Genomic DNA, 13,644 nt, shown 5'->3' with positions numbered 1-13,644 from the left:
TTCGTAGATCGAAATACGCCCAAAGTAACGTGCAGGAGTAATCCACTCTAGGTGAGAATGCGGGAAAAGGTGGTCGCTCTCTTCAAAGCGCCATTCTGTCCGACGTGGCCGCACAAAGTGGCGCATGCACGCAGAGACCAGGAGGCGGTGCTTGGCATGTGCAGTCCCTTATCGTCAGCGTCCGACACATTGACGCTTTGAAGAGAGCGACCGCCTACTGACGTTTTCACAAAGAGACCCCGTATATCACAATATGTACCGCTACTGTGCGCTCATCTTTGGCCGCAGTTGACTAACGACGCGAAAGCCAGTCGCACCATCCATCCAGCTCTAACTCGTTCCCTTCTTTCGCGTGATCTTGCAGTGCGCCACCAAGCGTCGTCGAGCTGGGTTCGCGCAAGAGAAAAGCCGTTCGGATGCCGAACCTGCAGCGCTGGCCCATGGATTCCGAGAACTCCAAGAGCACGGCGTCCGCCAGGGGCGCCTCGGTGCCCTCCTTCCGGGCATCCAACACCGGTGAGCCCTCAGATTTATGGATGGGAAAATGGATGAGGGCTTACTTGCAGTTAGCATGGCGCATGCTCGAGCGATGTGGTTCTCGTAACGACAGAGCACTGCTTGACTAATTGGTCGCCACATTCAAGTCGTAGTGGGTGGCATCACTTTCGGAGGTTCGACCTGCGCTGCCAAAGAGTTAGATTGTATACGCAGGAAAAAAAAAAAAGATTTTTGCGTATACTTACGCAAATTTCTAGCCCAACACCTTACGCTCTAAATAAATTAATACTTTTTTTATATAATATCCGTAAACAAAACATTTCAAGCGCCTAATCCACTTTTCATGTGAACTGCGTTCCGCCTGAAGCGCGGACGCCCATTGGCTCATGAGGTGAGAAAAAAAAAAAAAAAAAAAAAAAAAAAAAAACAGAGGCACTAACGACACTTTCTATCGCCTATGTTGCCCTGAAAGCGCGGTATCAACTATTGCGGGAGCCTACAAGGTGGTCTCCTGTCACGACGTAACGATTCAGCAAATTCACAACCACCATCCCTGCCCGCGCGCGACGAAGGCGTTTAGTAACGAAGCAATTTTTCCTATTTTCATGCTGGAGAAAGCGAAGCTTCGGGGTATCTATTGTACGTATTTTGTAAAACCGGTGGGCAGCACTAGGAATCGAACGCAGCACCTCTCGCACATCAGGTGGTTTCTCAAACAGCTATACCGTATAGGTGTTCGGAACGTACGCCTCCCTACGTCAGCGCAGTGCCCCGACTTTTGAATTTTGTATTCTCGTTTTCACTATAGCTCGCAGATTAGCTAGCCCTATTCTAGGTGCTGAGGAGAGAGCCTGTGGCATCCTGGAGTTAATAGCGGATGATTAGAAAACTCTTCAAACTTGGATTCTGAAAACTAGCATGCTTATTCGTTTCATTTCGCTTCTACAACGCTCATATATAGCTCCTGTGACTTTGCGCAACCGACTGTCCATCCACGCCCTCGTATACTTTCCTCTATCGGGGGAAGTGGCAGAACTTTAGCGCAAGAACCCGATTTGGCTCATTATGTAATTTAATCGGCTTCTTCACGCTATCATATTTTTCGGAACTTAAGTTTGAGAAAGACGTTGCATCTTGCACAATTGTTGAAGTATAGCCTCAGTTTACAGCACACAGTTTGCAGAGCACTGTTCAAGAAGATCTGGAAGCCATATTGTTTTTAGCCCCTCACTATGCTCCTGAATCTGGGATTGTGCTCTCGCATTATTGATCACTTGCCGTACAACGGACGGCATTTTGGAGTTTACCTTCACTGTCCTCGCACGGCATATGTCGCAGCAGCGGGGCGACAGCAATGCGCACGTTATATGAAGCGGTAGCTTAGGTCGAATCCTCATTTGCTTTGCGTATACATATTCAACTATTTTGAGAATTTTTGGCAAGAGTTCTTCAACTTTGTCACATATTGTATAACTTCCCCAGAATCAATACATTCCCAGATCTTCCCTCCTACAGGCTTGCAATTTTGACTGCTGTAGCATTAGAAGCAGCAGTGAGCCCCTAAGAAGGCGTGTGCGCCTGTGGTAACCTCGAACTGCACCACTCGGGAAGGGGAGGACAGCCGCGGCGGAAGGGGAGGTCTCTGACCTTCAAATATATAAAACATATATTGCCATAACTATGGCGGGACTGAATTTCGATCTCGTGTCGACGCGAACAGGTACTCTTTTCTGGCCCCTGCGCGATAGCACTGTATATACGCAACCGCCGCAGCCGTTCACCCCTGCCGCTCTCTAGCGCTGTCCATTGCATGTACCTCCCTGCCTTTCCTCCTCTTCATCTTCCTCCTTCTCCATCGCATGTCGTCGTCTTCGTCAACTTCCACCTGTGCGCTATGGGTCCAAGCCCACCGCTATCGCATTGTCTTCTTCGGGTGCCTTAAGGAAAATAAAAGATGATGCGCACATACTTCTAATTTGTCCAACTAAGCCAAATTGGCTGTAATATTCGCTACTTTCTAAATCGCGACCCATTGGCTGTGTACAGGAATATACCCGTTACCTTGGAGTACCAGTAAATTTCCAATGGAGAGTTTTGCGACGCCTCGAAAGCTTAGACCCTTTCTGTTATTGTGCTCATAAAGCGTACCTTGCAATATTTCGCCGTTGCCTCACAATTATTTTGAAAAACGCAGCCCATTTGGTTTTCTGTAGCAGTTTTTGCTCGCTGCGACCGCAGGAAAGACTTTAAAAGCTTTTTTTCACCCATCGAAAACTTACACCATTCTGACTAATAAGTTATTAACGGGATCTTATAATATAGCACAGTAATTGCCGCACAGTTAAAACGCATCCGGGAATTATGGGCTTAATTCGGCTTAACTTCGCACCACACGTGTGCTGCGCGATAACCTACGGGGTCAGCTTTCTGCTTTGGCTAATTCAGTCGTCTCTTGAAACACGAACTTAGGAGGTGTCAAATAATAAAAAGTGGTCGAACTAAGGAGATCAACTAACAGCATATCTTCACGTGGCCATGGTGGAGAGGCCTCGCTTTGTAATACTCAATGAACGCGTGCTAATCGTTAAAGCCGGGAGTGCCGGTGCAGGCTACCTTAAGGACCGACACGCTGACTATCGGCCTGCACCGCTTCTTCACATGCACACGTTTATGCTTACAACTACCGGCACCGCCTTGACGTCAACCTGATATATATTATCGGGGACATAAGTGCTCAGGACGCAGCTTCGCCGTCCGGAGCCGGCGAAACTGCATCGCTACGCCATCTTGAGATGGGTAGTCTGGTGCGAGATTAAGAGAAGCGCATGCACATGAATAATTTTCGTGCTAACGTCTATACTGGCGGGCACATGTATGCTAGTTGCTCTTCACCCAGCAGGCTTGTGCGAGATGCTGCTGTGTGGCCAATAGTTGTCTTTCTTCGTGGAGAATAGGATTTATGATCTTTAAGATCATCAATGTCTGCCTTGGTTTTGAAAGGCGGCAATCGCAGCCGCTGACGTTCCCCGTGCACATTTCCTGGCTTAAATGATGCACTATAATGGACACCTCCCCTTGGGAGGCGTACCACCTTCCCATTATGAAAAAAATATATATATTATTTGGCTGTTACAGACTACAAAAAGGGGAACACTGTTAAAAACAAATGTTTGCCATCTAATGCGCGCTTGCTGAAGGGAGTCTCGCGACCTCTCGTGCAGATAGTATGCGTAGCAGACGCTTTCTGCAGATTATGCAGCCTATACATGTTGCGCCGCGGCGCCCGTACTGCAGACGCACACATGTCTTGCGGTAGATTCCTGAAGGACAACTCGTGTGAAGACGCCAGCCAGTACAGGCTTGCACGCAAAAAGTTAGGACGCGCAATCGCTCCTCCTTGATTTGGAACCAGATGAACCGCCAACATATAGCGCCCCACTGCAGTTTTCCCTGCTTCAATCAGTTGGAGCTGCGTCCTGGGAGCTGCGTTCTGTTCCCGACAGTACTTAGCACTATTCATTTTACTCCACTTGAATATATGAGCTCGAGAAGAGCACAGTTATGCATGGAGAAAGTTTCGCGTTCGCAGTTTTCGAGTACCTATATCTGACACACTCGATCTGGAGAGAGAGCTCTTTGGCCTTAATCATTCACAGCGTCGATTACGCCGCAGTTCGTGTTCGGTTGAGTAATTATATCTGCAGCTTCTTCCAGCGGGGTCGCCATCGTAACCCAAACTTCGCAGTCGTATCAGTGAATTGCGACTGCATACCGGTCGCAATGGGTTTTTCATTCAGCTAGACTGAGGGAACCATGCTCAGGCATTGTGGCCTGATTAGGGCTTCTGGTCGGCAATCTTGAACCGGAAATATGAATTCTCTTTTCCCGGCGCTGAAAGATCTACTTTTAGCGACGGCGGCCGTTTACGAAGGACTAATTAGAACCCGTTATCTGAAGTTCATTGCATGCATGGCTATGCTGCCTTATGCAGCTAGCCTGCTTCTTCTCTTGTCATTTGAAGATATCGTTAACAGCGTCCGTTCAAACTGGCCGCAAACTCTTTTAAAGCAACGAAGTGGCATGTTTTGAAATGAGATGCTATCGCTTTGCATTTCTGTTCAAACCACGATTGAAATCATTGACTCTTTTGTTCGGGGAGCATTTTGAACATTATTGGTTTAAAGCGAGCAGTATCGCATGTCCCCTTCCTTGAACACAAAGCCTCGACGCCTGGCACATGATAAGAAATTTAATTTGGTGATGTTGAGGAACAATTTGTGCTCTAGTTTGGGGGAGGGGAGGAGGGGGGTCGCTTGTGTGTAGGGTATGCAAGGTTCAGTTTCTTATCACCACTCGCGCGGAACATCTAAGAGAATGCATTTTTTAACTTTACATTATTTAGCACACCTATAATAATGGGAAAGGATCTGTCAACAGAGTATATGTAGCGGCATACAGGGGGGGGGGGGGGGGGGGGGTGCAACGTCAGGCTTCTAGCTATCATCATCTTTAAAATGTTCAAAGTAAGCCAATACTCTAAAATTTCATAATAGATAAAACGACGCACGTTCGATTTGAGTAGCTAGTCTTGTGAAACCAATATACATCCGTAACAATCTTGCCTCAAGGTCTAGGTTACAGAGGAAGGTTTCGTTGCCCGAAACTCCAAAACGTGCTCTCATTGATTTCACAGCGACGCAATGGTCTCCGCGAGGAGGAAACTGGAGGGAGGAGCGCCACAAAGGCGAACGCGTGAAAGTCAGAAGGGGGGAGGGGGTGATAGAGAGAGGAGCGAGAACGGGTGCGGGCAATCAATACGGTGCGGACCCTGTCCATTGTTTCCGCTTTAGGGGCGGCACTGCGCGAGCAGAGAGCCCAACCTCGTGCGGTTCTTATGGCGCCACGTGCGTGCGTAAGTCCGCGAGTGTGTTAGCGTAAGTACAGATAGTGGTATAAATATATTGGTCCACACTCGGAGTGACTTTTTAATCAACCCGCCAAGTGAGAAAGACCCCTCTCCCAAGCTTCCGCTCCGCATTGGCGTAGGCTACGGCACGCCCGCCTGAGCGAGCTTCATCGAAAAATGAAAGCGCCCTTAGAAAGCCCTAATTTTTGATATCTTCCAGCTGCGTTCCGCTCAATTTATGCATCGTTAGCGTAGTAGTAGCGTGATAAAAAAAAATTGACATATTTACTGGCCAACGAAGAGAACAAAAAAAAAAAAGTAAGCGGTTGGATATGAATATGTGATCAGAGAAGGGTATAAGCGTTCCGTTTGAGCATTAATATTACATAATGCCTGCACTGGGGACCGTCTACGCTAGAAATGAAAGTGGACGCGCTAGAGCAGCCTCGTACGTCCTGTTGGATTGCTGCCGTGAACACCTTCGGGTTTTTATTTTTTTGCTAAAATTGCAGTGCAGAAGTGCACTGCGTCAAGATGTCGAACTCAACAGGTTGCGAGCAAAACGTAAGTGGTGCGTAGTGAAGAGCGTGGCTGAGAGGAGAAAAAAAAAAAAAGCATCAATACGTCCATAGGACGTCTGCGTGGTGACTGTAAGAGAAGCATCGCTGAAGCCTCTCAACGGATCATACAAACATGAAATCAAGAATATCAATCTCTCTATGTACCAAAGCGAAATAAAGCATGTAATGGGCGAAAAGCAAAGAAAAAAAAAAGCCCTCAAGAAACGACTTGTTCGCATATGCGAGGCTAATAATAAGTACTAGAATTTTCAGGTGAAAATTATTTAGATGTGAATGTTATTTGGCACTACCATGCCAAAATCGTAGCACAATCTTTCTATTTTCGTACAAATCATTATATGGCATTAGGTTCTTGCATATTTTATGAAGCAACGCTTGTCTGCAAAGAAAAAAAAAGGTGTTTAAATTTAGACCGGCCTATTGAACCGGACTTTACTGAACTATCTGACGGGTCAATTATTGCTTTGGTCAGGCTCCATTTTGTAGTATGTTCAGTGATTTAAATACCGTCGTGTAATGCCGTCTTAGCGAAGGCTCAAAGAAATTCATTCTAACTTTCTAGCGATGCCTTGCCTCTGTGCCTAATGCCGAAGTCTGTGTTAGCGTCTGTATGGCAGTGTCAAGGAGAACGAATTTGAACACGAAAGGATTAGATGTCACATCGTAACGGAAGGTATGCGTCGCCCAAAATCGGGTCACAAAACGTGGTCGCAAAAAATGACGTCAACTATTTATAGTTAAGCGAGAAAATGGTGATGGTTTTTGCGAGTATACCTATATGTATGACATTGATTGTTAGTGGTAGTGAGATACCAACAGCACTAATCATATGGACTAAGTAATGTCCATTGTAATTAGTAATAACACTAAGCACCCCTGATTCTAGTAACCAGTTAGCACTAACTAAACCAATACTACGTAGCACTGACCACCATTGCTATCGATACTGATCCACACTTTACAACTATGGGCAACACTCACAACAAAATGCTTTCTCATCCACCGCACGCTAGTCCAGTGCCCCACGTATCCAGGGTAGGACGGGGTTCAGAATATGGGTACACAAAGTGAAAGGAAACCAAACAAAAGTTGAGAGGGAGCGTCAGTCCGCACCAACATTTCCACAAGTGGGCTTGTTTTCGAAGCGGTAACTCCACTTGTCGAAACTTTGGCTAGAAGACTCAGGCTTCCCATCATCTCTCACTCAATTTTCCTCGAACTCAGTACGCCGGGTAATTTTTAATAATACTCACACACTTGCTAAATGTGCACCGTTAGAACTATGTTGAACGATATTTAAATGTAACGTCTGTGTTTAAAATTCTGGTCACAAATTCTAAAGAGGCTTGTAGCAAGAAATTGTCCGCAGCTATATATTCCCCCTTCGTCGGTTTCGGCGCATTTCAAATTAAATTGACATAAACGCCGTTCTCGGTGACTGTTGCCTTAAAGATGGTGGCGTAAGCTGAAAGCCGAATTTTTAAAGTTTCCGTTTATTGGTTTCCTCGGTTATAGTTTTGCGATGCGGAGGGCATCCCTTGCTATCTGTTGTAGCTTCCACAATAGGCAACAGTGACCGCCATAATTTGGCGCTGACCTCCCGATGCGACATTTTGTCTCCCTGCTGTAAGGCCACGGAAGCGCCCCATATTTGTGTGGTCGCTTCTGAAGAACTTTGGATCTTGTTTTTCTCTCTTTTTTTTCTGCAACGGACCAGGATGGCGTCTGACTGATGCGACTGATTCAACTCCCTTTTCTGTCTTCAAATTTCCCATGGCTAACTTTATCCTTCTCTCCGGGTGCGCAGGTACCAGTCGGCGTTATGTCTGGTTCAACCATTTGTGGTTTCTTTCTTCGACCTCTGCTCATGATCCTAACTGCTCACTGACGAATAAAACCTCTCCCATATCCCTTCAACTAAATATTGTCCTGTGCCAGCTGCATCCCCATAATCCCCACAGATTTTCAAATCACATCCACCCACCTGACCTTTCGCCACCCCCTGTTAACCTACCTTTTCCTTGAAATCCAACCGCTACGCTTAAGAGCAGCTCTATCCATACGTATTTCGTCTTCTTAATTTCTACTAAATACGTCATAACGTTGAGTTTGCTCCGTGATCCAATCTGTTTTCAAGCTGCCCTGTAACGTTGCACCTATATCATTTTCTGTTTCATAGCTATCTGCGCTATCCTCAGTTTAAACTCAATTCAAGTACAGCCCTCATCTTACTACCCCCCTTACCTGGGTGCCAGTACCATGCATGCGCTTATAATTTTCTAGTGGAGGATAGCGATAAAATACCACTCATGATCTGAGAGTGTTTGCCAAATGCGCTCCACCCCCATTCTTATTCTTCTAGCTAATTTCTTCCTGTGGTCCGGATCTACGGTCACTTCTTACATTAGCTGAGTAGACGTATTCTTTTATCACTTCCAGTGGCCCGCTACGCGCTATAAGCTGCTGCTCCCTTCCAAGACCGTTCAGCATGATTTTCATTCTCTGAATATTAATGTTTAGGTCCGCAGTTCTGCTTTGCCGGTCTGTGTCATTGGTCGTGCTTTCTAGTTTGTCACCTGCTCTGCTTAGCAAAGCAATGTAGCCAGCGAATCGCAATATACTAACACATCCTTCATTAACTCCTTTTTCGAAATCTTTACTCTTCGTCTTCATTCAGTACCGTCTGTGCATAACATCCCGTGTTTTGTTAAGAAACAGAAACGTTCTCCTCAACACTTACGCACCTAAAATTACGTGCCCAGTTTCAAACTGCAGCGTTTTACAAACGCATCTGTTTAAATGAGTTCCTGACAGAACGTACGCGATTTCAAGAAGTTCTGACTATAAGGATCCAGGAATATGCTATCAGCCACAGTCTCCTGAGTTCTGAAGCATCTATAGAAATGAATGAAATGAAAATAAATTAAATCTGCTAAAAAAAAAATCTAGCATACAGGCGTTGGGGCACACCTAGCCGAAATCTCAATCTTCAATCAATCTTCACAACAACTGCCAGGTTTCCGGGCTCGAAAGACATTCACAAGCGTCATCGTGTGCAGCGCGTCTAGACAACTCGTGTCGAGTGCCCACGTGTGGTACTTGTGCGAGCACGTCTTTGATCTCTCGGTCAAGAGAGACCAGCCGCAATTTTAGCCACTTACCTGACTTCCACCGCATTTCTCCCACACGCGTGGTTTCCCCACATAACAAGCTTTTTTTTTTCGCTTCGACCTTGCATGTGAGCACCAAACGTTCATATTCTGGTACTGCAGGCTAGAAGTTTGCGCTTTATATTTTCAGAGAACCGCTCTTGTTTACAATGCCAAGAGCTAAATGAATATTTCAAAGAGCTAGGAACTCAACATTTTCTACGCGTATGGCAATAGAACCGATCACCTCCAGCAGGCTTCAATGCTGTAAAGTACTTTTTCGGATGCAGTCCTGCTTTATGTTGATCCCCTGCAGTTCCCACCAGCACAGGCGGAAGAAGGTAATCGTGCGAGCTGGCTCATATAGCCATCTTTCGCGGTCTTCTACTGGAGAGCAGGAAGCGCCATCACCCGCGAGTGAAGCAAAGTGAACAATCAGGCTCAGGGACCAGCGCCAGAATTGACGAGTGGTTTAATGATGACCGGCCGGGAGTAAGTGCGACGACCGCAGAATCCAAGGCAAACAAGGTCGGGATAGAACAGAATGAAACAGAAAGCGAAGCTAGGGGTGGACGTTAGTACTACACGTGCTAGAGGTCGGCGTCTTTAGTGCCTAACGCAACCCGCCTCGCTGGGGTGCTCGTTTCCCCGTGGGAACCCCCTCAGAACTCCAATGCTTGTACAGAGAGGGAGAGAAAGCGAAAATTTTACCTTTCCAAGTCGCGAGAGGCCCGTCCGGTTGCTTCAAGTGGGTCCTCTCTAGACTCAGCGTTGTTCGATTGTGCCTGCTCGCTCGATCTCTCCCTCGTTCGTTTGAAGTAGACGCCGAACAGAGGCCGAGTGCGGAGAAGGGCCCTGTTCGAGTGGCCCATCGAGAGTGACCGGAATTTGTGTGCGGGCGGGGCGGCGAGGTCGCTCTGCCCGTCTGCGTGTAGCAGCGTGGGACCAGCAGACCATGGCGCACAGAGAGGCGCAAGCATTCCAGGTGTTTGGAGGAGCTGTGTGGGGCGTGTCTGTCGTTGTTGTGTTGGTCGCGTAGGACACAAGGGCTGATAGCTACGCTTCTGTTCACTTCTACTCAGATATCCCTCGAACAAGTCGCTGAAGAGGCACCGCAGTAGTTGCGCACCGATAAAATCTGCCGAAATTAATCTCGCAGCATTGCGAGGAATGCGGTGCAGCATCATAACTCACCAAGTTCTTCTACTCTTGAAAAGGCATTTTTTTTAATAACTGAACATTAAACACTCGTGCCTCTTCTCCTATTTACAATATAGGCAGGCGACAGAACCAACGCTCACCGTACTCAGAAAAGGGCGCGCTATATATAGCTTAGCAGCTTCGGGGGTCGCGGTCTCTTGCAGTTCAAAACAAAAAATCTATCGCTTGCACTTTTAACCATAATACCGGCACTGATAAAAGTGTGGATACCCATATTCTTAATTTTATCATCTACTGATAGTCTCCACAGAACAGGAACATTGCTCTTTGTTTTCAACGGCGGGCTATCAATGTGCCATATGACGGCAAATATGCCTCGAGGCTGCCTTCAGAACGGCAATTTACGCGCGCTTCTTCCTCCTCTGTCCAAAACTCGAACAGATACGGCGCATTAGATACATGCTGCGTTTATCAGACGAAATGCCATTAAAGTCATATAACATGTGCCGCTAATTTCAGCCCCGCCACGATGACTCATTGGTCGATGCGCTAGACGGCTGAAACCAAAGAGGCGGATTTGATCCAGGCCGCGGCGGCCGCTTTTCGATGGAGTATAAAAGCTTGGCTCGCGTGTGCTATGTGATGCCAAAACACGTTAAAGAGCCGCAGGTGGTCAAAATCTCTCAAGCCTTGCACTACTGCGTCCCTCAGAACCTCTCCTTTTGGGGCGTTGAAGCTTCTACAGGTATATCATCGGCATCCGCCACCTGTTTTTTAAAGCAGACGTGAAGAGTGTGCAAGCCTCCGTACACTGATTCCCACGTCTCTGCCCTCCATGCCACTGAAGTGCCTTGCTTGCAATATTCAGCGCCCTGAGACATCGTTAAAAATTATTCAGGCGATATATTAACTAATCAGCCTGCCGCACCATGATGGCACAAACACATAGCTATGGGCATTGAAAACAAAAGCCATGCTTTTAGTAAAGGTTGATGTATCGATAAGGTTTCAAACTGGGCTGGCTCGAGCGATTTCATATTGTTTTAACTATTCTGGCTTAACGATTTATATATGTTCAGCGGCTACTACTGCACAAAAAGGAGAGGCTCACACGCATGCCGAACATACACACGTGCTTTTTAATTAGGCGATAGGGAATGATACTCGATATGGTAGCCTATAATATCTAAATTAATCCGGTACCAGCGAATTTACTGCGCAACTCGCGAGTGCTCATGTATCGGAAGTTCAAGGTTCAGTCGGCATCCTCTTTAATTAGCGACTATCTTATCAACACCTCATTTATTTCCAGAGATGTCGGTTCAACCGCCACTAAGATCTTGTGTCGAGATTTATTTGGCAAACCTCATCTCGATATTGCCTCCCACAAGCTACATTACATCAATACCGCCTTCAAAGTAGGATGATGAAATACTTGCGAAACATCAATACGCACACCTTTCGCCCGAACAGCGCAGCCAATATCCTGATGGGTACAGAATTTACGTGGGCTTAAAAGGAAGTGAAAAGTTGCATTTATTTCGCATTTATTTCTGTTCAGGAATCATCTGTAACTCAAACAGTCAGCTGAAAACATCCAGCGGTGGCATGAATAGGACGCATACGCATGACAAGCATCATACCGAGTATGAAATACAGAGCGCGATGCCTCAATCGGCCAGAGAAGTAAATTGTTAGAAAGTTAACTTGATACAAGTCACTTAATTTTGCTATAATATAGTAATAAATTTTATAGGTCCGCTATAGGAGAATTATCCAGAGTGGAGTAGACTTGTAGCAAGCGTGCAACTGCTCATTATCGTCCACCCAAGCCGGATGGTAACAGCAGTGCATTGGTGGATGGCAATGAGGGATTTCTAGCCTTTTAAAATTGCTATAGTTAAGCCTGTGATCTGAGGAATGGGGCTCGGTATTAATCCTGGCCTGCTACGGTTATCTTCAAAAGGCACAACATTTTCTTTACATGAACGCTTTCGCACTTCAGCTCTTTCGAAACGCGCCTGTCGCAGCAGAAACTGCACATATGGCAACCTTGTATAATGTTGCAGAGCTCAGTCAATGAGCTACACTTTCGGGCACTTCGCTGCTTAGTTTGTGCATTCGCTTAAGTGACACAACTTGCGAGATGTATCCCCAAAGTAACCTCTCGGACAGAACCTGCTACCATAATCTTGCGGCCTTCAGCGGAACTCCCTGCGCGCGGAACCCCATGTGCTGAGCCATCATTTGACCTAACTGCAGGTCCGGACAGCCGCATGCGCAAGGGAAGCGGCTCCAAGAGCCCCTCCTCGGCGGCGGCGTCGGGAGTGGCTCCTGGCTGCCCCGTGGCCGGCGACGACGCCCCGCCAGCGGCCGCCGTGGGTGCCAGCCACCCGTCGGCTGCGGCCGCCTCGCTGTGCGCCGGCTGCGGCCTGCCCATCGTGGACCGCTACATCCTGCGGGTCATGGAGCACTCGTGGCACGAGGCCTGCCTCCAGTGCTCGGTGTGCCACGCGCCCCTCGAGCAGTCCTGCTACTCGCGGGACCGGAAGCTCTTCTGCAAGGCCGACTACGACAAGTGAGTGCCTTCGGGGAGCGGGTGATCGCTAGTATAAAGCTACGTTCGCACAGCAGCAGTCGATGTCTCGCTCTCTGCTGTCCTTTTCGAGCCTTTTTAGTGCGAAAACAATAATTCAGAGGTTCAGAGCCTAACGAAATTGCCTAAAGTTTGTATGTATGCTTCGTGTAGGAGTCCACCGAGGAGGGAGGCAGAGTGCGTTTTTCTTTCCCCAGAAGGAAACAAACCTAAAGAATCTCTGTTTAGTTAGTTTAATTTGTAGATTTTATTGTGTTAAAGAAATTCAGGTTATGAAAGACGATGTAGTGCAAGGCTCCGGAAATTTCGACCACCCAGAGCCTTTTGCGTGCACCGACATCGCACAATAGACAGGCGCCATGCAAATTCTGCGCAAATTGCAATCTCTTGTATAGAAAACGAAAGAACAGCATCTGTGAGACTTCTCGCTGGACACCTGAGCCGTGCCGCATGGGAAGGGAAGAAGGCGGGAGTAAAACAGAGAGCGGTACCGTAGATGAAGGCCGCGGAATATATTCACAAACTCCACACCTTACGTCATGTTAGTTTGAAAATTGCTGAGTCATGCTGCCGATCAATCGGTTGCCTGGCACTGTCCCCTGCCAACTATCGTGCGCAAGGCGCATGCTCGTGAGGAGGCTTGTATGCTGACGTATGCTGTCCGAGTCGGGAGGAGTAACGTGACACTCAATAGCACTGAGTTTGTTTTTAAATTTGGAAGGGGGGGGGGGGGAAGAGGCAGGTCATTCCGTC

General features: G+C 47.3%; 1 protein-coding gene across 1 annotated transcript in view; it reads left to right on the top strand.

The window, feature by feature from the left end:
* The first annotated feature begins 375 nt into the window (after positions 1-375).
* LOC146183933 (LIM homeobox transcription factor 1-beta-like) overlaps positions 376-13,644 on the top strand; it is a 141,441-nt gene continuing 128,172 nt past the window's right edge. Inside the window, exons 1-2 of the mRNA XM_084608772.1 lie at positions 376-516; positions 12,558-12,873. Of these exons, the coding sequence (XP_084464898.1) occupies positions 417-516; positions 12,558-12,873 (416 nt within the window). The 5' untranslated portion in view covers positions 376-416. The remainder of the gene's footprint in view (positions 517-12,557; positions 12,874-13,644) is intronic.

The sequence above is a fragment of the Amblyomma maculatum genome, chromosome 7 (assembly GCF_055883805.1).
Source record: "Amblyomma maculatum isolate TAMU_Amacu chromosome 7, ASM5588380v1, whole genome shotgun sequence".
Lineage (NCBI taxonomy): Eukaryota > Metazoa > Arthropoda > Arachnida > Ixodida > Ixodidae > Amblyomma > Amblyomma maculatum.
This window is presented reverse-complemented; position numbering and strand designations above follow the sequence as displayed.